Raw genomic sequence first — 24,171 nt, forward strand, 5'->3', positions numbered from 1 at the left:
GTACCACCTGAGAACCAAGCATTCAAATATTAGCCTGTGGGGGCCATTCTCATTCAAACCACCACAACATCCTGTCTTTTGTTGTTGTTGTTCTTGTGTCTGTTTGCATTTTTGCTTTTGTAACAAAGCATGAGTCTGATTAACTCTGCCTGTTAGAATGTTGGCTGATCTTGTGCAAGAAACCACAGCTGCCATGAGTTCATGATGCAGCAGCCATGATGAAGTAGAAAAGACCAGTTGTTAGATATTGATTTATTGGTTTATTTAGTGGTTTACTTAAAGCACAACTTCTTCTGCCTATTTGCCAAGCACGACTTCAGTGGCCACTGAACAGAATGACCTGGAAGAATGGCTGAAACAATGGGCCATTACCCTTAGCAATCTGCTAGCCTGTGTACCCTTCTATAAAATCTCACTTGCTTTCCTACCCCAACCCGTGGTTTTAGAGTATAACCTGAGACTAGCAATTGGACCCGTCATTGAAGCCTTGCAGGAGCTGTTCTGGCTTCATTCAGTCCACCATTGACATCTCTTCCCTTCCGCTCTCATTGGTGTCAGAGTGATTTTTCCGGAAAGATTCCTGCAACAACGTCATGGTGAAAACACAGAATTTCACAGCGCTCCTCCCCATCCTCCACCTCATCCCACTCCTCATCCATGACCAAACATCAATTTTAAAACAAAACATTCCTACCAATGTAATTCATAGATATACCTATTTGGTCATTACACCCTCAAGAACGATGGTAGGAAAATATTAGAAATCTTTGTTTTCTGTAATTAAGCTATTATGTTCGAAGAGCAGGACATTGACATATTCAGTAACTGCACTGTAATTTGTAATAGCCAGTTGTCTCTGGTCTGGCTGAGGTGTTTCAGACAGTGTTCATTGGTGTCACATGGTTTGTGTTCTGTAGACCCAAGGCTGCAGTCAAGTCCTATGGTCCTGTGGTCAACACAAGCAAACACTGACACAATAACCTCAGGTTCATTACACATTTGAGTCTGAATTATGTTTTGGTCATTGTGCATTCGGAAGCCTTCCACTGTTGCCAGATTTCTTCATCACCCCCATTTTCCATTACACAACTCCATACGGGGTCACAGCCCACAGTTCAAGATGTTGTGGTCTAAAAGACTGAATGAACAATGTATCACAAGGGGGAAAGTGTTCTCTTATGCACTCAGAGGATGTAGGCAGATGTGGTAGTGTATGGCCTGACCTGCTGTGTGCATAGTGATCTCTAGAAAAATGGAACTAGCATTGCCTGTGGAGAATGGCCCTGCAAAGGAATGGAGCTTGTTCATATCACCAGCCTGGCTTTGTGGATAACAGCATGCTCATCTCTTAGTTGGCAGATCTCTCTGTGTTCCTGTGTCTTCAGGAAGAAGCAAGCGGGAAATCTCCAGGGAGCAGCGTGCATGTGTTTGTTTGTGTCTTTGTCACATCTGTTCACTGTGGTTTGCTGACTCAAGGGCAAATCACACTGGGAGCTCCTACCCAGAATCCACATCATCATTGTTAGCAATGCCTGAGTTGCAATTAGACTAGGAAGTCCAGCCCCACTCAGCAGTGGAAATAACTGAGTACTGGTGTATGGGGCCTCTTTCTCCTCCTCCTCCACCTCCTCCTCTTCTCCCTCCTCCTTCTCCTTCTTCTTCCAAATTTTAAAACTTCACCTGGGATAATTTCAAACTTATAAGAGTTGGAAGAACATCACAAAGCATAACAGTATGTGTTTACCAAACCGTATCAGCTTTTAACAGTGTACAAATCCACACTTACACTTTCTCCGTGTCCTGTATGTACTTTTTAGTTGAGCCTCTCAAGAGTAAGCTAGAAATCGTAGCAGTTAACCCTTAAGAATGCCACTGTATATTTCTCAAGATCAGGGACAAACTCTACCAAGCTGTACTACTGTGATCTAACTTAGAACACTGGATGCATGCTGTTGCCGAGTATACAATTCATCATCCCACCCTCCTTTCCTTTCCTCTTGCTCCAGGATAACACACTTCATTTAATTGTTGTGACCCTGTGCTCTCCATCTCTCAGACAGTCATTGCAGTGGCCTGAGTGTAGGCAGGATAATTTCTAGGCTGGCCCTCAGTTTGTGTTTCATGAATGGTTCCTCGCTATTAATTCTAGTGATTTTTGTTTGTTAGCTCATATAGCCCTGGCTGTCTGGGAACTCACTATGTCAACTAAGGTGGCCTCAGACTCACAGAGTTCTACCTGCCTCTGCTCCCTGAGTGCTAGGATTAATGGTGTGATTTATTTTTGACAGGCATTCTACACCATGACATGCTGGAGACAGCTTATACTAGCTCCTGGGAGTCAGTTCTTACATGTCTTTTAACTCCAAGTTCTGTGAAGTTATATTGGTTGCTTATAAGAAGCCATGGTTGGAATATTATGTTACCTCAAAGAAATCAGGAAACACTGTCGCTGGGAGCTCCTCCCAACCTTGGGTTGCAGTTGTACTTTATGTGTACTTACTGGCACAGCACACTACAGTGTGTGTGTGTGTGTGTGTGTGTGTGTGTGTTCTTCTGTCCTAAGTGCACAACATCAGAAGGCATGTGGCATTCTTTTCCGATGTTGGTATCCTTGTCACTGGGTGAGATGGGAGCTCTCTGGGACTCCTATGAAGATGATCACCATTTTCCCCCTTTTTCTTCATGAGTGATGCATGAAAGGATAATATTCTCATCATCCCTGTGAGGATGTGCTTACCCTGTCCACTTCCAATGGAACTTTCATTTTATTTCTTGAAGATTATTGTGTAGGGCTCTGGGCATGTAGCTCAGCGGTACAGCATTTACCTGGTGTGCCTAACACTCAAGTCTCATGACAAGAACGATGAATACAAAATAATAACAAAAAATATTATTGCCTGAATCCATTAGTATTGTAATAATTTAAAGCAGTAATTTTCTCTTTCATCTTGGTATTTGTTTATTTATTTAGCAGGGCTGAGGTTTGACCCTAGGACCTCACACATATTAAGGAAATGCTCTACTATTGAGCTGCACAGCTCATTTTTTGTTGGTGTTTAGTAATTGCTTTCCTTTTCTTTCTTTCTTTGTTTTTTGTTTATTTATTTATTTGGTTTTTCAAAACAGGGTTTCTCTATGTAACCGTGACTGTCCTGGGCTCACTTTGCAGACCAGGCTGACCTCAAACTCACAGAGATCTACCTGCCTCTGCCTACCCAAGTGCTGGGAATACAGGCGTGTGAGACCCTACCCAGTACAATTTTTTTTTAAATATAAACTTATTCTTAAAGTAGATAAGTAGCAGTAGATTGGGAAGCAAACCTCTCCCACCAGTTTGTCAGTTTACAGCAGATTAGATTGTTAATACCCATTGCTATACTGTAGGATAAGTTGCCACGAAATACAGCATATATCTAGAGTGAACAGAGTGGGTCCTCAGAAATGATTTTCTGGTCTCCTATAGAAAGTGTGTTTGTTGATAGCATATCATTTCATCATTAATGTGGGTAACCTTTTGAGTCACTTTCCATAGTCTTGCCTGAACCCAGATTGCTTGGGTGAGCTGTGCAGAGTGGAATGGGAAGAACACAGGACATGAAGTCTGCAGCCACAACACGTGAGGAGGTTGGATGCTGCAAATCATCTCCCCAGTGTCCAGGGCTAACTGAACCCATTGGGTCCCATTTCAGTTCCCTGTCTGGTCCTAAGACTCCCCCTGCCCCTTAATTAGGGACCTAGAATTCACCTCATTAGCGTGGTGAGAGGCACAGGTGACCTGGTGGTTGAACTGCAGATGCAGCTCCAGGAGCCATGAAGTGTGGCACCCCGGACACTGTCTCAGCTTACCTCTGTGTGCTCCGGCCCATCACCTGGCTCCTGTCCCTGGCTCTTTGTTGCTGGCAGTCATGGCAACCCCCTGAAGGATGTCCTCACCTTTCTCTGTAAGGAGCTCCCTCTGAGGCTCAAGTGTTAGCTTGCCCTGTATCCGGTTACCTCTGTTGCCAGAGTTGGAGGTTTAAAAAAAAAAAAAATCTTCTGCCCTGGGCAGTCTACCGATTTAAAACAGTGTTGATACTTCGTGAATGTTGAAGAGCTAGAGTTCTTAAAAGTCTTCATTGGCCTTTGCCAAATGAAAGGGCTGAGAACTAGGCAAATTCTTGACTGGTGCGTTGTTTAATGAACTCCATGAATTAGTCAAGTAACAGTGATCAGTTTGCCTCAGGTGTCTATAACAGGGTATATGCGTAAGGTGAGGTGGAGAGTGAGAATTCGAAAACAAAATGGGGCTTTGGCCAAGCAGTGTTTTCTTCCTTATCTGGAAAAGGGTTTGAGACATCCCTCCTCCCTCACTCCCCACCTTTGGCCGAAACTGGGTCTGGGCCACATCAGCTAGGAAAGGTAAGCTGCCATTTGCTGTCTGCCCAGTGCAGTCTGAGCCTGGTACTGCTTCACTTCCTCCCTCCAGCATTTTTAATATTTAATGGCCCTTCCGAGGCGGAGAATTATTTGGCAGCTCCCAAAGGGATATCTGCTCTAGGTATCTTTTTTTTTTTTTTTTTTAATCTGTCTGCTGAGCTTCCATTTGCTAAATTAAAAAGGTGGTGTCTAGAATGTTTTTCAGATGACTCACTTAAGGTTCTGATGAGACAAATGGAGTCCACAGGAATCCAGGGAGTTGGCAGGAATTTTCAGCTTATTTTCTTCATCTTTGCTTTTTATAATATTCCAATAATAATAATACATCTTTTCTCTTCCCTAAGACAACTCTGGACTATTTTAAAACTCAGGGATTTTTTTTTTCTTTTTTTTTTAAGTTGTCCTCTCAGCACCTCTCCTTCCTCCTCTCCATGAGTTCCTTTGTGTTTGAATTTAAGGAATTTGACCTTCCTAAAATGTAATCTAATCAACACCCTCCTCACCTGGTGGATTAACCGCTCAACACCTCTCGGATTAGAAAGCCAGTGTCTTGCTGGGAAGACAGAGGGCCATTGATTCCTGAGCTCAGCCTGGCTTCTCTTTGATTTTATAATCAGTTCCTAGAGATTGTAGGCGAGCTTTGAATTCCAAAGCTTGGGGTCTGTGAGCTCTTAAAACAAGCCTTTGAAGCAGAACATCTGCCTTGCGTTTCAGAAGGGAAGACCCAAGTGTGTGTTGATGGGTGAATTAAGTTGTTTTCATTTTCTAATGTAAGGGAACCAGTAATTATCACTGCTAGTGTAATACCTGGGCTTTTTTCCTTTTGCTCTTCTTTTTGTTTTTTGTGTGTTTAAATAGGGGTGAGGGTGGGAGGTCTTGTGTCAGAACAACTTTATGGAGCTGGTTCTCTCCTTAACCTTGTCAGTCCCATGGATGGAACTCAGATCATAGTCTTGCTTACCTCCCGATCCGTCTCACTGGCTCTGGTTTCCCTTTCATTTAATTCATTCTATGGCTTCTATAAGAATCATTGGTAGTTCTGTTTGTTTGTTTGTTTGTTTGTTTGAGAATTCTAAACAAGTTAGTGGTAAGAGACGAACTTAATCTTTCCAGAAATCCTCATCAAGTCCAATGTCTCCTGTAAATCTCTTATTGTGTGCTGGTTTATGATTCAATGTAGTGACTCCCAATGAAGGACTTGGATTAACTAACAAATGCTACAGCTCGGGTCCAGCAGATAAAAGTGGGGAAGAGAGAGCACCAGGCAATCCCCAGGCCTTTAAACCCTGCACTTACAAGCTCAAAGGACTCTGGTATGAAACAAGAACAGGCATGGTGCATTGCTTTCGTACATGTTCATCCTTAGAAGCTCATACACTTCTCAATTTTGGATTAAAAGTTCATCTATCCCAGCTCAGACTTACAGTATTACGTGGTACCGGACTGCCATTTACACAGCCACATGTCTAAAGGTGTGAAGGTGCGCGAAATATTTGTCATCCATACTTAAGCATGCCTCCTGACAAAAACAAGCCGTGGGGACCCAAGATTTCCCTGGGCTCCTGAATGATGAAGAAATTAAAGGATGGAAAAAATGATGGATTTGAGCTCATCAAACTTTCATTGCAGCAGAATTTTAGTCTTCTTTGCCTTTACTGCTCCTGGTGTTAAAGATGTCGCATTTCAGCTAGGATGGAACAAACACTCACGAGTATGTTACTGAGAAGGAAGTGAAATTATGCCTTAATAATGTTTGTACCACTTGTATGCTGAAGTGACTGTGCTGTGATTCGGATGTGGAAAATTACCTCAGGAAAACGCACAACAAATATCGTGAAATCTGAGGAGCTTAAAAACAAATGTGTAGAAATAAAAACTATTCAAATACTTCACCTGAAAATTGTCTAAATTTTTAGCCTCAGAGTGACTTGTCTTTTCTAAGCAAAAGTTTCTTGCCCAATAAACACACATACACACGCACGCACACACACACACACACACACACACACAGGTTCTTCCTATACCTCCCCTCCTTGAGGTCTCTCTGCTCACCCCCCTCCCTTGCAATGGTATGCTCTGCATTTGATCGTAAACTGGAGGTGCCAAGCTGTGACAGATTCTTCAGCTCCACAGCCATTTGCTCCAGCCCAGGGTAGACGTGTGCTCAGTGATGTTTTCCTCTTCCACCCACAGGGACAAATTGAAGTAGACAGTGAGACCGTCTTCAAGTTGGCAGCCCTGGTTTTACAGGTAAGGGTCCACTCGCTGCCCTTAACCGGCTGCCTTTTGTTTCTGAGATTCCTGCTAACTGCCTGCAGCTCTGAAACTTTTCGCGTTGGGCCACAACCCGGTGGGTTTTCAAACCAGTCAATGGTCTATCAGCGAAAGCTGTGACCTGCTGGATTCTGTTTTAAAATCATTTGCGTGAACTAGCCTGTGACAGTGTTTCTCAAAAGACATAATGAAATTTAGACTGAACCAAGGGAAAGGAGTTCAGACCATATTCCTGGAAGGGGACTCCCAGTCACTTGAACTTGGGAGGTAGCAGTTGTTAGAACAGCTGTAATTTTCATTTAAATTTAGCAACTTTTGTACACGTTTCCTTGAGGTCGTGTGAAGAGCCCTTTAATTCGAAAAGGCACTGGCAGCTGAAGAGCAAAGTCGGTTCCTGAAACTTGTTTAAAAAGTAAAGAGAAAGTAAGCAGTGTGTGTTGATTTATCTGGGTCATAAGAAGTAGAGCATTTTGATGCAAATGTACTTATCCCTTGATTTAGAAATGCAACAGAGAAGTGATTACCAGTGCCGCTCCATACATACCCATGAGGAATATATATAATATATATTTATGTATATTATATATTAGCCTCTTCTGTTAAGAGTAAGACACAGCTCATGTATACTTTTGTATTTTCTTATCAATAATGGCTGGGGTAGTGCTCTTTACGTACGTTTCTTAACAGAAAGCTCTGTACTTTGTGAGAGGGTATATAACCAAGAATAAATCATTCATTGAGCTCAGCATAAATACATATTGATCGTGTCTTTATTTTTATTTCAGGAAAGCAAGGGAGATTATACCAGGTAATGATTCCTTTTCTGATGGCGCTATGTAGAATGAGGCTCCCCAGTTGTGGACTGAGTTATTTTAAATAATAATGGATTCGAAAATCAAAAGAAAGCAGATTGAGGCGGGGAGGGGGGGTGGGGGGCTCAGATCTCCTCTTCCTCGGCATAGAAGCCTATTTTGTGAATGACTCTAAGAATGAAACTTTCTCACAATTTTTGAGGGCAGAGTGAGAGGAGATTATAATCAGCAATCCTCAGAGGTCTAGTATTGTATCACATTGGTTACTGAGATGAAGAAGTCTATAAAAAGCTTTGCTAGCTTGTGCTTTTTTCTTTTTTTATGCGTACAATGATTCTGTGTGTAAGGGGTTCTAACGTATGCACAAACAGATTAAATCCATCAGCTGCTTAGTTAAGGGATTAATAGGGCCTTTCTTTTGCAGCTGCCCTGAAGGGGCCTCACCCTTCCTACTCTTGACCTAGCAGTTGCGTTGCTGCTACATTGACGCTGGGACCAAGTGCCTCAGTGTCCACATCGGCAGAGTGTGTGTGAATTCACCCTCTTCCGTGCTGTCTCTTCTACGCAGCGGTCCTATGTGAACAAGTGGGGACTGTCAAAGCTGGAGGGGAGGCCTCTGATGGGAAGCAGTGCCCAGGCCAATGACCCACTGAAAGCCTGGCGTCCGCCAGGCCAATGTTCCACTTCTCTAAGCCTCACCCGGAGATTATTTACACATCGCCTAGTACTCATTCCCAGCCAAGTCTTTGAATAATGTGCTCGCTAGTGGGCTGATAAAATAATGCCTTCCAGGCTTGACGGCTTCCAGCCCCTGAGGGATAATCCACTCTCCTCACCCTGCCCATCCAGAGTGATAGTGTAGGGTTTTCCACTTAACACACCATCATTCAGTTATTCACCCCCTCTCACTGAGACCATATGGTGTGTGTGTATGCATGGATGCACGTGAGTGTATGTTTGTGTATATGTGTGTATTTGTTGTATATTCTTTATATATAGGGATTGATTCTAGAAGACATTTCACAGCAGTAAATGGTCCTTTGCGTTTATCCCTCTACTTCTAATCCCATTCATCTTCTCGCTCTCTCCTACTTTCATGTGTATGCATACACATACATGCATATGATCTTGCTCATCCATAAGTCTGTGGTTGTATAGGCAGTCATAAAGTCAGTTAATGATGGCTTCAGCCTTTCTAGTATGGAATGCTTGCTCTCCCTTCACCACTTTTGACTCTGTGAGGGCCAAGCTGGTGTCAGACACCCTAAGCCTCAGTTTTCTCAGCAGTGAAAGGCAGCCTAGCCTATAGGACTGCTGTGAATTAAATATGCGAAGGTAGCTGGGCGGTATCTGCAACATTCAGCTCTGACTGCACTTCAGGTGTTACAGTGGTTACTGTGCTTTTAATCACCTTTAAACTTATTCTGTCTGGCCTCCTGGCTTCTTCTTCTTCCTTCTTCTCCTTTGGTGGGATGGCAGGCATTGCTGTCATATCTACCTAGTCCATCAAATTGATGGACATATGTGCCCTTCCCGTTACAAATGTGAGTTGTTGCCTATGGAAATAATGCCATGGTGAACATGTATGTATATACGAAACTGGCATGGTTCATGGGGTTTTCTGAAGACAGTTTTTATTTCTTTAAAAAACATTATTTTTTTTTTTTTACTTTTATTTATTTATGGGGACACAAGTCACAGCTCACATGTCATGAAGCTTGGTGGCAGTGGTGCTTGAGCCATTTTCCCCCCCTTGGCTAATTGCTCTCTGCATCCAGAGAAGTTCCTTTCCCATGGGAAATAGGTGCGGGGGGGGGGGGGTTATAGCACCACCATAAACTGGGAATATTTCCTTCCCATTGAACATAGGTGTTAACCAGACAGACCCTCATTCTGACTCCTCAGTGAAGTGAAAATTGAAGTCACTCACTTTCCACTTACAAACCAAAGCATACTAACAGTTACTTGGTAACTCAGCTTTCAGGACACTAAAAACCAAACCAAACCAAACTAAACCAAACCCCTTTGCCTTTCCAAACTCACTTGTGGCTGGCGGCTCAGTGATAAAGCCTGGCTGGGTCAGCTCGCAGGGGTTCTCTGTTTGCCTGTGTTGTGTTACCAAAGCACTTGTTATCTTTGCAGTGCAAGGGCTGACTTGGAAATGTGGGCCGTCAGCTATTTAAAGCTGCTGGAAGCCCCCACTCCACTCCTAAAGAACTTTCTGAGAGCAGGGCTTCCTTTGGGCTCTGATAACGTTAACTTTAAGAACCCTGAAGGATCCCTGGCAGGAAGCAAAATAAGAAGGGCGGGGCTTTTTATTCTTAAAGGGCATCCTGGAAGAAGAGTTTGAGCAAAGCCTCTTTGGTGGCAAAATAATGTGGGAACAGGGCGGGGGGGGGGGGGGAGAAGGAGAGAGCAGCAAGCAGAGGTGTGCGGTGAGAGCAGTGTCTGGATGCCAGGTTAGGGTGTCTGTGTGCAGCGGGAAACTGAGTAAACGACAATGACCCCAGGCTCTTTACTCCAGTTTGAGAAAGCAACAGGAACCAGGCAGCTCCCACAGGTCAGGCCTGTACTGAGGGCTTGCATGAGCCAAGGGATATTAGTGATGCCCGAGAGCTTTGGAATTTAACCACTTGGTTTCAGATCACTGGACAGATATGGTAGCCGGCCTGTCTGAAACTCAGTTTATCTCAATTAATATTGACTAGGTAATAGCAGCCTGGTGTGGCTGCTTCATTATTACCTCCACCCTCCTGGCAGCCCTATGAAAAACGGTATTATTGCTGTCCCATTTTACAGGTAAGAACACTGAGTTTTAGAGCCCTGGATGAGTCAACTGCGTGAGGGGGTTTCCTTGAGTCTCAAAGAAAACCCAAACTTGTAACACACACTAGCAGAGTGAAGAAGAAAATGGACAGAATCAAACACTCCTGGCTTATTCCAAGTCAGAACTCATGAACTAATAAGACTTTACAGAGGCTGGAGACACAGCTCAGTGGTTACAAGCAATTTGCAGCCCTTCCGGAGGACGTGGGCTCTATTCTCAGCACCCAAACGGCAGCTAACAGGAGTCTGTAACCCAGGTCTTAGGGATCCAACACCCTCACTGGGTTCCGTGGGTATACAGTATACAGACATCCATGCAGGCAAAACACCCGTACATGTAAAGTAAAAATCTCCAAATGTTTTCTTGTTTAATGAGACTTTACAGCGAATGGATGGAAAGTGAGCATAGCCACACACAGACAGGAGTGTGTATTCTTCATGTGTATTCTTTGTGATGTGTTCTTTGTGATGTTTGGTTAAACAAAGGGGCCAGAGATGTTGCCTATTTGGAAACATGCATGAGGCCCTGGGTTCAGTCCCTAGTACTAAATAAAACTGAATAAAGCCCTGCTCATGCATCCTGGGAGGGAGAATTAGGAGGATCAGAAGTTCAAGGTCACCTTGGGCTACGTGGTGAATTTGAAGCCAGCATGAGCTACATGGGCCCCTGGGTCAAACAACAAAAAGTCAAACCAAGTTTCCCATATTTTCTCCAAGTTTTCAGTCTCCTCATGTACACTGAGTTCTCCTAGAGGGGCCACATCAGCAGTATTTAACACTCTGACGAGTGTTCTATGGGCTTCGTGTGGCTAACCGCAGTCCTGTGTGGCATCCGGGGATTTGCGGCTTATATATTCTGTACCTCACAAGACATTATCTTAAACATCTTAAGGGTGAGATACAACTAAGAGACCAGAAGGCCCAAGGAGATCAATCCTGTCCTCTTGATGCAGCAGGATTCTCTCTGGAAGAGTGGACCAGGCCAGTGTACTTGTGAGAGCTCTGTGAGGCTGGAATGAAGCTCAGTGTGGTGTTGACAGTGGCTGTTGCAGACATTAGCCAGGCAGCCTTCAGGGCCAATAGAAAGCAGTGGACATGAGCTACTTGTTCTTGTAAAGGGCAAGCCATCCCTGGAGCTATGGGTGACATGGTGAGGAAGGCATCCTGCATTCCTGCTGATGAGTATTTGCATGTCTTTTGGTGTGGTTCTGGGCACATGGAGGAATGGTGGGACCTGTGACATGACCCCGTGCAGTCAGCTGTGCCAACATGGCTAATGCAGCCAATCCACCTGTCTGCGCCGTCCGGGTGGGCTGACTCACCCAAGGCAGGAAGAGGTGACAAAGCTTCCAGGCCTCCAGTTGACTGTATGGAATCTTGACTTTTTCCAGTAGGAAGTTTCCACACTTTTTATGCTTTTGGAGAAAAAAAGAGTGTGTATATGAATTCTTGTTCTCCTGCCTACCAGTTTCCTAGCTCTGAGTTTTTAAAAGATAATTTATTTTTAGTTTTAGGCACTTTTACTGGTGTTTCCCCTGCACATATGTCTGGGTGAGGGTATCAGGTCTTGGAGTTGCAGACAGTTGTAAGCTGCCATGGGGGCCCTGGGAGTTGAACCCAGGTCATCTGGAAAAGCAGTCAGTGTCCCAATTGCTGAGCCATCTCTCCACCCGTCTATCTCTGTATTTTATAAATACAAGTCAACCCTGTTAACTCCATTTACCATGCGCAGCCCCATTTTACAAACTGAAATTCTGTAACTAACAAATGACTAGCTCTCCAAGGTCCCTGTTGACTCTGGTTCCTTATGCTCCTATCAATATGATGAGAGCTAAATATTTTTACTTAAAATATTTATAAATTTTTATGTTAACCTGCCTTTCGGCCTAAATATTCCCTACAGATACTATTATTATTATTATTATTATTTTGCCAGCCATTGAGCTGATGGTTGAAAGCAGACATGACAGGAGTCTTCAGCAAGCAAGATCATTTTTAGAGAAATCTCTCATCACAGTTTCATTCTTAATCGAAATTCTTTAGACTTAAAAAAAAGAAAAGTTGACAGTTGGTCCCAGGCCAGCCTGCAACCTTATGAGTTCGGCCCCAGAAGGAAATGAAATGTCAGAGGGGCTCCAGCTGACTGACAGAGCTCTCTAGAACAGTAGCAGCTGTCCTGCCTCAGGACTTGTCTTTTCCAGAAGGCCGAGAGAGGAAGCATTGTGACACCAACAACGTATGGGGCTGTGATGTTGAGTGTCCAGGCCATGGGTCCATCCCTGTCATGAACCCTGAGATTCTGTCCCACCAGTTCTCAACTGCTTCCCACACAGAAGTGGCAAGTTGCTTCTAATTCCCCCCCCCCCCCCGTGGTTAACTACAGACCCTTCGGGTTACCAGATTTAGCAGATAGAAACGTAGAAGGCCACGTTCAATTGGAAGGTCAGTTAACTAACAAAGAGTGTTTCAGTGAGACTGTCCTCAGTGTCTGCTCTGGCAACACTCAGTAGATCATTCACTGGGCGTTCTCCACAGTGGCAATACTAATTCCCAGGCCAGTAACACAGCGGTAAAGCCACTTGCCACCATGACTGATCACACGAGTTTAATTTCTGGAACCCAAGTAGTAGAAGACGAGAACAGGCTCCTGCAAGTTGTCCTCCGGTCTCCACATCCTTGCCATGGCAGATGTGCCCCCCCCCAAGACACAAAATAAATACATGGAAGTAAAATAAGAATAAATGTAATGATAACCGTTCCGCCTAGCAGCCTGCTCTGAAGGCGATGATACAGGGAAGCATTGCGTAGAGTCTCACCTGGGGTGCTGTGACAGGAGAGGAAGGCAGACATTTACTGACCCATGAACAGGTGACTTCCTAACACCTGTCATGGTGTTCTCAAGAACAATGCAAACATGTCACCATCCCTCCTTTGAAAATGAATGTGGAAGCTGGGCCTGGTGGCACATGCATTAATCCCAGTACTCAAGAGGCAGAGGCAGGAAGGGCTCTGAGTTCAGTGTCAGCCTGATCTACGTAGTGAATTCCAGACTAGCCAGGGCTTCAAAGTGAGATTTTTGTTTCTTTTTTTTTTTTTTTTTTTTTTTTTTAATTTGGAAACTTGGGCTTATAAAGGTTAATTTATGGAAGACCACAAAACTAGGAGCAGAGGACTTGGAACCAAATCCAATTTGATACCTTGTTTGTTTTTTTTTTAACCTATTTATTTATTTAATATATATGAGTGCTTTATCTATAATGTACACCAGCATGCCCAAAGAGGGCACCAGATCACGTAGATGGTTGTGAGCAACCATGTGGTTGCTGGGAATTGAGCTCTGGACTCCTGGAAGAGCAGTCAATACTTTTAACCTCTAAGTCATCTGTCCAGCCCCCTTGTTTTGTTTTGTATTTTCTCATTAAAGTGGTTTTGTTTTGTTTTGTTTTGTTTTGTTTTTGTTTTTGTTTTTGTTTTTGTTTTTATGTGCATGAGTGTTTTGCTCGAATATATGTCTGTGTGCCATGAGTGTGCCTGGACTGGTGCCGACAGAGATCAGAAAGTAGGTAAATGTGCCTAGAGCCTGCAACACCCTAAAACTTCGAGCCTCCATGTGGGTACTGGGAATTGAACCCAGGTCCTCTGGAAAAGCAGCCAGCACTCTTAACTATAGAGCCCAGAGGTTTTGTTTTTGAAACAGTTTCATGACTCCCAAGCTAGCCTGGAACTTTCTATGTAGCTAAGTGTTATGACTTTGACTTTTTTGGTCTTCCTCCCTCTACCTCAAGAGTACCTATATTAAAAGAGTCCTTAGATTATAGGTCTGTATCACCAAATTTTGTTTATGTAGCACTGGGGATTGAACTCAGGACTTGCTGTATGCTAGGTGTGGTGATTTGAATGAAAATGGCCCCCATAGGCCCACAGGGAGTGGCACTGTTAAGGGCCGTGGTACTATTAGAGGAAGTGTGTCACTGGGGTTGGGTTTTGAGGTTTCAGAAGTTCCAGCCAGGCCCATTGTCTCTCTCTCTTCCTCCTGCCTGCCGGTGAAGAACTACCATGCTTCCTGCCATGATGATAATGGACTAAACCTCAGAACTGTAACCCAGCCCCAATTAAATGTTTTCCTTTATAAGAGTTGCCATGACCATGGGATCTCTTCACAGCAATAGAAACACTGAGACACTAGGCAAGTACTCTACTACCAACTGAGCCTCATCCCTAGCCCTAAATCCAGGTCTAAATCCCAAACCTTGGAGTGGAGAGATGGCTCAGAGGTTTAGAGCACTGGTTGGTCTTCCAGTGGTCGTGAGTTCAATTCCCAGCTACCACATGATGGCTCACAACCATTTATAGTGAGATTTGGTACCCTCTTCTGGCATGCAGTCATATACGCATGCAGCATACTGTATACATAATAAATCAATAAATCTTAAAAATAAGTCTAAATCCCAAACCTTTCTCGTGCAAATAACAGGCATAAGGTTGACTGTCTGGTCTTTTGGTCATTTTTCAAGGTATCTTTTCGTTGCCCTTGTGTCTGCTCTGGTGACTCCAGAGACTCCGGTCTCTGGAAGAGACAGGAGTACACCTCAAGCCTCAATTTACTTATCAGTGAATTAGAAATAGCACCCACTTGGGTGGTATGAAGAGAAAAAATAAATAAATTCACATAAACACAGTTCTGAACGTTCCTTGAGGAAGCAAGTGTCCAGGGTTGGAATCCTTAGAAGCTGATTGGATTTTTCTCTTCAGTTGTTCTCTGGAGCACAGCTGAGAGGCCCTAGGAAGCTGGAGACTAGAAGCAGCCTAGGAACGAATGTTCACACCTGAAGTCCAGTGAAGGAGATGAAAGGGAACCTAGCGTCAGCAGAGTTGCACCCAATGGCTACTTTAGTTGTGTCCTCTGCAAACAGCTACCACCTGATTTGGTTTAATATATGACCCAGGAGTGATTAACTGGAGTGGAAAGAGAACTCCAAGAATGGTAAGACTCCATTAACTTAGGAGGGAACAAAGGTCCCCTTTTGTCCGGCCACTGGGTTTTTCCCAGCCCCTCCCTACCTCATCTTCCCCTCTTTGTAACTCTGGCCTTCTCTTTCCAACTGGTGGCTGAGTTCCAAGTCTCCAAGATCAAACTCTCTTGGACCTGATGCTAGTTACTCTGGGGCCCTGCTAAGCCTTCAAACAAGGCTAGACCTCTTTTTAATCTGTCAGGTCAGGAGCTGGAACCAATGAGTTCTGCCCACTTACCTGGCTGACTGGAACTGTGATCTTTAAATTTTTGGCCTGTACAGGTAGAAGATGAAGACAGCCTGTTATTTTAGCCAGAAATGTAACTGACTCTAATCTATAAGCAGTTTTTCTAAACTGGTTACAGTAATTAGTCAGAAATGATGTCGGGTGTAGTGGCACATGCCTTTAATCCCAGAACTGGGGAGACAGAGGCAGGCAGATCTCTGTGAGTTCAAAGCCAGCCTGGTCTACATAGTGAGTTCCGGGACAGCCGGGGTGATGCAGTGAGACTTGCCTCAGAAAACAGACAATCAAAATGGCATTAGAATCTAGCAGTGTAGCTTAGTGTTATAGTGTGGCCTGTGGTATGCAAAGTCTTGAGTTCTGACCCTGGGTGGGGATGCTAAGGGGAAGGGAAGGGTCCTATATTTTTTAGGCTAGGAATATATCAGGATATAGCTATGTTGAAGCTCTGGGTTCACTCCCCAGCACCCCATAAATTGGGTATGGTGACTTAAGCCAGTAATCCCAGTACCTGGGAGGTAGAGGCAAGAAGATTTGAAGTTGAAGGTTATCCTCGGCTACCTTCAACTACCTTACAGCTACCTAAGGCTGGCTGTCCTTCTTCAGGATTGACCCCAATGAGCTTGCTTCCTACAGTCTTCATCCTCTCCCAGGCCTAGTTCCCAGAATGGTAACAGAAATAGGTCGTGAGGATAGGAACGTTACCCCAAGTACTTTTGTGTGGGTGTGTCAGGGTAAAATGTGGGCACCAGGAACACCTGAGGAGCATGTCTATGAGAAGCCGGGCTGCTTGGCTGAGTCTACACTCCGTTTTAAATTACATTGAAATTCACTGTGATCTGGCTTTGTCACATATTTAAAAACATTTTTCAAAAAGTCGAATTTGGAGCTGGCCATAATTATACATGCATGTAATCTTAGCACAGGGAGATGGAGGCAGGAGGATCATGAATTCAGATACGTAACAGATTTTAGGTCAGCCTGGGCTACATGAGGACACCCATCCCCCTGTCAAAAAGCAAAAGTTGACTGTATTTGGTGTATTTTGCTAGTAAAAGACATACAGACTGCCGTGTGGTTTGATTTTGTTCAAGAAATACCGATGGATAGAAGGATAACACATTAAGTCTTGTCTATATTCAAATCCTTCACGCAGTTAATCCAGTTTTAATGAATCCTGTTTAATCTAGGTTTAAAAGCAGGGGGTCACCACCCAAGGAACACACATTCTGATGGAATTCATCCGAGGCCACCAGAATAAGGGAATCTGAAGCCTCTTGCTAAAAAGATCTGTCTTCCCCTTGTCCTGTCCCTTCCTCATTTTCTGTCCCCTCCTGGAGGATGCTAGGAGAGGTGACGCCACGTTGCTAAAGCACACGTGTGGAATTACAGCTGCACTGTGTCTGTTGTGAGTTTACCTTACTTGACCTTTAACTACCAGTTTTCCTGTCTGTGAAACGGGGATGATAATGTGTATGACATGACTGCAGACTGAAGGTTCGGTCTGAGCTTTTGGCACCCAGTGACTATGGGCCATTGTCCTCTAGAATCGCTTTAGGGGATGAGTGATGGCACCATGCTGTATCATTGCTAGGTTACCCAGAGCCTCTTGAAACTGCTCCTCTGTTCTGGGCACTCAAAAGCCCAAGTCAGCCCTCCTGGCCACTTCTCTCACTTCAAATAGGTGCTTCCCATCACTGCCCACATAACCTGTTTTGTCTTGTGTTTATTCTATCGCACTGGTTTCTAGTCCGCTTGATAGGTACAGTTTGGTGGCCTTTGTGAGTTAGTGGGTTTTGAATGGAGCCTGAGAACCTGAATTATTTTTTGGTTTGTTTGTTTGAGACAGGGTCTCAGGTAGATCACCTGGGGCTCTGACTCAGCATGTAGCCAAGAGTGGCTTTGAACTTTAGGTCAGCTTGTCCCTGACTCCGAAGAGTTGAGATTTCAGGTGTGTGTCACTACACCTGGTCCGTGCAGTGTTGGGACGGACCCCAGGCCCTCATGCAGACCACACAAGCATTCTACATCTCCGTCCTAAGAGCCTGAGTGTCTGACAGGTCGGCGGTTTTGCTTTTAGGCTGAGGGTGGGGTTACGTCCTGATAAAACTCCTGTAAGTTAAAAATTACAAGTTGAGGCTGGAGAGATGGCTCAGGGTTAAGAGCATTTGCTGTTCTTGCAGAGGACTGGGTTTGTCTCCTGGGACCCACCTGGTAGCTTACAATCTTTTTAAAAACAAAACAAATAAAACTCAAAATTTTTTGTTTATTTTTGCCTGAGACAGAGTCTTACTAAATAGCCCAGACTGGCCTTGAACTCATAGCCCACCTGCCTCAGCCTCCAGAGTACTGGTATTATAGGAGTAAAGTAGGACTTTCTTTGAACTGCCAGCTCCCAAATGATGACATGGAGACTTTTAATTAATTTTAGAAGCTTGGACCTTAGCTTCGGCTTATTCCTCAGCTAGCTCTTAACTTAAATTAGGCCCTTTATATTAATCTTTATTCTGCCATGTGGCTTGTTACCTCTCAGTTCCGGCATTGTTTCTTTCCCTGTGTCCAGCTGGTGATTTTTCAGATTCTTTCCCAGAGTTCCTGTTTCTGCCCTATTCCCTCCTGCTTTTGCTCTTGGCTTCTCAGCTCTTTATTAAACTGATCAGAAGGTGTTGGATGGAGTGTTTACAAAATATGATGCCGCCATAAAGAATAACAGTGCCAAAGTCTAGCCTGTACCCGGCTCTCTGTTGGAACAGAAATCAGCATTTGAGTGACATAAAGACAGTCTTTGTACAGTGTACAAAAAGATCATCCCAAAACAGGAGAGTGCCACTATGTCTATTTACTATTACATTAGTACGTGTAACCTTCAGGGTGTCATGAGCTAACAACCCAGTGCGGGTTGTTTACTGTGCTGGCTTCATACCTGACCAGACCTTGCAGCTTGCCACTGATGCCCAGCATCCTGAGAGAGGGTCGGTCAGACCTACCCAGTGAAAAGTGTTGTGGGTTCAGCACCTTTACTACCCTTTTCTTTAGGAGGTAGTAAACAGATATTCCTGAGCAGGTCTGGGGCTGTGGCTCAGTTGGTAGAGGCTTGCCTTAGCATCTGGTGAAATCCTGGGCTTGACTCCTAACCTGCCAAAATTGGCTTTGGTGGCCCATGCCTGTCATGCTAGGAGTGGGTGGGCATCGGTGGAGACTTTCAGATCAGAAGTCCAAGGTCATCGTATAGAGTCAGTGCCAACCCGGGTTGTAAGAGGCTTTATCTAAGAAAGAAAAAAGCAAGGGAGAGAGAGAGAGAGAGAAGGATGAGTCAGTTGCAAGTCAGGCAGGATAATAAGCTAAGTTTACCACACTACTGAAGGTCAAATTCCACAGATTACTGAAAGAAATGGGAATTTATTTATTTACTTATCTTGCAGGGTTGAGAATAGAGCCCAAGGCCTCCTACCTGCTAGGACAGCAAACTTCCACTGAGCCACACCGCCACCCAGGAAGCAGGATTTTAGATAAGCGGCAACATTCTGTCTGCCCAACAGGGGACTGAATCCCCTAGAGCTGGGATTACAGGTAGTTTAAGCCACCCAACATGGGTGCTGGAAACTGAGCTCTGGTTCTCTAAAAGAGCAAGAATCCTAAACCAATGAGCCATCTCACCAGCCCCCAAGTTAACTTTGTGACATGAAGCTTCTGCAGACATGTCTGATTGGTCCTTGAATTTAAACTTTACCTCTTTTATCCACCTCAGCCTATGCCATTGATAGACAAAGTCAAATGTCTTAGTTTGCTTGCTTAGTTTCATTTTCTATTTTATTTTCTATTTTTATTTGGGGGTCTCTTGTCTCCTGGGATGGCTTTGTTCACTACATTGCTTGGGATGACTTTGAACTTCTGTCCCTCCCGATTTCCTGGTTCGTACAGTGCTGGAGACTGAGCAGTACACTTCATGCGTGTTAGGCAAGCACTCTGCCAAAGGAGCGAGGCGCCCAGCCTTGTTTTGTTTTCTTCCAACTGCCCTAGAAACCCAGGCTTTCCACCACACCAAGCACACGCGGCAATGATTGTTTTGTGCTAACAAGTGCAGACTGTTAATTGTAGGCACTCCCTTCCACGCCAGAGTCCTGTCCGATGGCAGGTGGCTGGTGACCGCCTTGAGCAAGCTTCCTGCTTGCCACCAGCAGGTGCTCCCAGTTGCTGCTGGGTGGCTTACCCACACATGTGCTTCAGGACATGCAGGAGGGCGGTTTTGGTTTTGCCAACCGTGTGGCTTCCTCAAATAAAGGTTGGGGATGTCTCATTCCAACGGGGCTTTCTGAGGTCAAAGATGAGAAAAGAAGCTGGGAATGAGCAAAGAGATCGTTACTTGAAGGGTGACTTCAGTGGAGGGTCAGAACAGCTCAGATTGGGCAGTCAGATAAAACGTAAGCCTATCCTTTAAAAAATACATATATCACATTTGATTTATTTTCTGTATATGGGTATGGGTACATAGGTACACACAAGGCACAGTATACTTGTGGATGTCAAAGGAGTTCTCTACCCCATAGTTCCTGATGAGCCATCTTTCTGGCCTCCAAGTCTGTTCTTTCAGACTCCCCCTGAAATGACAGAGAAAAGCCTGTCGGTGCAGTCACAGAGAAGCAAAGAGTGTGGATTTCTGAGCTGTCTGTCTAACTGGGACCTTGGGAAAGCTGTCTCCTCGTGACAGCTCTGGTCAAGTACATCCTTGCCATCACACGTCCATCCCCATCCAGGTCAGAAATATCTAGCCAGGGTGAGTGGATTTATTGCTAGTGAAAGGCAGAGACATCCCAGGAGGTCTCCCCACCTCCACAGCTGTTCTCAAGCCCTCTCTGCCCTCAGAGGTTGATCCCAGTTCCTATAAACAGTGCTTGCCTGGGCAGCCATCGGGAGGAGCCCCCTGCTGTGCAGCCCTGGCCATCCCTGCAAGCTCCCTGGCTTCACTGGGTTCCAGGCTCCCAGGCAAAGTCCCCAGGAGGCCGAACAAATAATCGCTCAGCCACTGTGGTGCACTCGGACGTGAAATCCTGTTTGGCCCTAAATTCTGAACACGATCGGAATTAACCCTCTGGAATCCACAGCCGGATTCTCTTCTTGTTCTGTGGCTCCACCCTGTAGCTTTAGTAGCAGAGCACTCCTGTTATAAACGGTAGCTGTCCTTTCACAACCCTTCCTCCGCTTGCTGACCGTGCTTGACAGGATTTGTTGTGCATTATTACACTGAGGGGTGTGTTAAAGGCACAGGCTGTGTACAGAACAGCTTAGAAACTGCACATCCGCAGACCCACCAGCCCCTAGGACTCTCCTGTCACCACCATTGTGTCACACAACCTCCCCCCCACACACACACACACATCCCACGCCAATACAATGCCCCCATCTGTTCTCAGAGGCATTCACATTCTGCCTGGTTTCCTTTTGCTTGCTTTGGACCTTCTGTATATGGAATTGTACTTTTGCTGCTGTTGTTGTTGTTGAGACAGGGTCTCCGTATGTAGTCCAGGCTGGCCTTGAACTTAGAATCTGCCTGTGACAACTTCTGGAGTGTTGGGATTATAGGAATTCACCAGAGCACCAGGCTGTAATGTTTACTTGTTCAATATTAATCGGGTGCATCTATGTTTTATAAGTCTATTTTCTTTGCTAAGCGCTATGCCATTACATGAATAGACTGCAGTGTTATCGTACTTTCTAGCGGAGACATTGGGGTGGGATGTGAATGTCTGTCTAGGCTGTCCGGGAACTCGTTATGGAACTAGGAGTGACTTTGAACAGCTGACACTCCTGGCCTCTGCCACTAGCATGCTAGGACGAGCATGCATGTGCTGTCACCCCCACTCTGTGCAACGCCAGCCACCAAACTCAGGGTTCATACGTGCCAGGCAAGCATTGCGCTAGCTGAGTTACATTCTCAGCCCCTATTATTGGATGCAGATATTTGTATCTTACATTTTCCTTCTGTCTCATGGCCATTTGAGTTTCTCTTTGCTGCAGATAAATGAGGGCTGACCTCATTTATCTGCCAGGCTGCCCGCCTCTGTCCTTCTTTGATTCTTCCATGGGCTTTTGTCGTTGATGTTAAATGCCGAAGCTCTTGGCGGTCCTCCGGATCTGTGATGAGTCTCAGGAAGTGTCCTGTGCTAAGTTTGCGTAGAGACGTGAGACCACAATGCCACAAAGAGCAGTCTGCACAGCACACCAGTTTGAAACTGGAGAAAGGAACGCCATTCAGATGCCAAGAAACAAGTCTATGTTCCCTCCCGGGAATGTGTGTGTTCCCTGAGATGGTCCTGATTCCATGCTTGTGTAAATTATTTATGTGGCTCCTTCGCTCTACACTACTAACAGTTTACACTGATAATTATTTATCTTAAGCTGGAAGCCAAGTTAAGCTGAGAAGGCACGCACGTGCGCACACACATATACACACGGTGATAGACTACAGATGAACAATAATAATATGCTGGCGTGTTTGATATGCTGGGCAGTTACGAAGTTGAATTCAGATATTTCACATAAAACCGTAGAAATGGACATTTTTATTTGTTCACTTGCTTGTTTGTTTTTAAAGACGATTGTCATGCAACATTATTTATCGAAAATTTGCTCTCTGAAATTGGCAGATATGATCTCTTTCCCCCAGTATCCGATCTCGCTTTCATAACATTAGAATTTCATGTTGGGGCTGCACACAGTGAAAAGCATATATCCCAGCCACGTTTGCTCCTAGCACACAGTTAAACATGGGCCAATTGGATTATCCAGGAAAGGGAGAGGATTTCAGCTTCTGCCTGTGGGAGAGATTGGGCTCTTTTTCGTTCTTTATCACGATGTGGTGATGCCCCAAGTTGGGCCACGTGAAGGCTAAGCCACACCTCAGGGATGGCAGGGTAGCCAGAAGTGAGATTAAAATCCTCAGCCCTTCATGTGTATCCAAGGCTGCAGTTTCTACTCAGCCCTGTGATAGGCATTGCCGAAGAATTATTTTCATAAATTTGACAGCACAGTCTATACTTTAGTAATCTCAGGTAATATTGTCAGGTGTAAGTTAATGCATTTTGTGTGTGTGTGTGTGTGTGTGTGTGTGTGTGAATGAATGTGCACATAAAGGCCAAAGCTCACCCTATGTATCACTCCCAGGCACCTGAGACAGGCTCCCTCACTGGCCTGTAGCTCACCAAATAAGCCAGGTTGGCTGGCCAGAGAGAGATCTGCTTGTTTCAGCCTTTCAAGCCCTGTGACATCTACCACTGTGCCTTTTTTTTTTTTTTTTTTTTTTTTTTTGGACGTTCCCCTTTTTTTAAGTCTAATTGTTTTATTTATTTCAGTTTATTCACTTTGTATTCCAGCTGTAGCCCCACCCTTGTCCCCTCCCTCCCTCCCTCCCTCTCTCATCTCCTCCCATGCCCAGATTTCAGATCCCTGATGGGAGTCAACAGACATCTCTGTTCTCTTGTTCCTGTCTTAGGTCATCAAATAAGCTCTATCTGTGCCCAGCTTTATTATGTGGGTTCTAGGGATCACACTCAGGTTCTCCTGATTTCACAGCAAAGCCGTTGAGCTCTTTCCCTAGTCTGGGATGTTTTACGAATGTTTAAGGTTGTGGACCAAGATGTGGTTTTTAGTATGTTAAGTATAGTGAATAAAGTTTTGAATTTTTCTCCTTCCTCCCTCCCTCCCTCCCTCCCTCCCTCCCTTCCTTCCTTCCTTCCTTCCTTCCTTCCTTCCTTCCTTCCTTCCTTTCTTCCTCCCTCCCTCCCTTCCTCCCTTCCTTCCTTCCTTCCTTTTTTGGTTTTTTGAGACAGGGTGTCTCTGTTTAACAGAGCCCTGATACTCACCCCGTAGACCAGGCTGACCTCAAACTCACAGAGATCTACCTGTCTCTGCCTCCCAGAGTTCTGGGATTAAAGGCATGCACCACCACGCTCGACTGAGTTTGGATATTTTCAAGTTAGGATGGGTAAATCAAAGAGCATCTGGGCTCCATGTGGTCATGTTATCTTTTTGCTTTAGGTCCCCTTTATTTTCCATCATGCCATAGTGTCTCATGCTTTTTTTGTCTTGCTATTCTTCAGGGTTAGCTTTTTGGAGAAGTCCCACTTCGTAGCTTAGGTTTGACCCAAGCTCACGATCTTCCTGTTTCAGCCTTCAAGTGCCACCACCCCAACACCTACGTGATTTTCTAGGACCTGTCTCCTTGTGTGGCTCACATTACATATTTGTATCTAAGATCTCCAGTGTTTATAGCTGGACAGGCATGAGGAAATAACGCCTTTGTGTGTAAAAGATAGGCTTCCAAAAGTAGTAGGGTAGAATTCTCTGAAGTCTTTTCTTTCCTGTATTTTGTTATTATTTAAGACCAGGTCTTGTTGCATAGTCTAGGTGGACTTGGGTCTGGAAATTGCTGTGTAACTTAGGCTGGCCCCAAACTTGGGAACTTCCTCAGAGTTTCAGCCTTCCTGCTACCAGGAATACAGGCATGTGTCACCATCCCTGAAATCTGTGGTGGCAGCTTCCTCCTCCTCCTCCTCCTTCTCCTCCTCCTCTTTTTCCTCCTCTTCCTCCT

At 44.8% G+C, this 24,171-nt stretch overlaps 1 protein-coding gene across 2 annotated transcripts in view; it reads left to right on the forward strand.

The window, feature by feature from the left end:
- The window catches only part of Frmd4b (FERM domain containing 4B), a 229,009-nt gene that overhangs the window by 158,597 nt on the left and 46,241 nt on the right, over positions 1 to 24,171 (forward strand). For both annotated transcript variants that reach the window (XM_055628486.1, XM_055628485.1), the window contains exons 6-7: positions 6,610 to 6,666; positions 7,476 to 7,498. In XM_055628486.1, coding sequence (XP_055484461.1) covers positions 6,610 to 6,666; positions 7,476 to 7,498 — 80 coding nt within the window. The remainder of the gene's footprint in view (positions 1 to 6,609; positions 6,667 to 7,475; positions 7,499 to 24,171) is intronic.

Source organism: Psammomys obesus, unplaced genomic scaffold, assembly GCF_907164565.1.
Source record: "Psammomys obesus unplaced genomic scaffold, mPsaObe1.curated_primary_1811, whole genome shotgun sequence".
Taxonomy (NCBI): domain Eukaryota; kingdom Metazoa; phylum Chordata; class Mammalia; order Rodentia; family Muridae; genus Psammomys; species Psammomys obesus.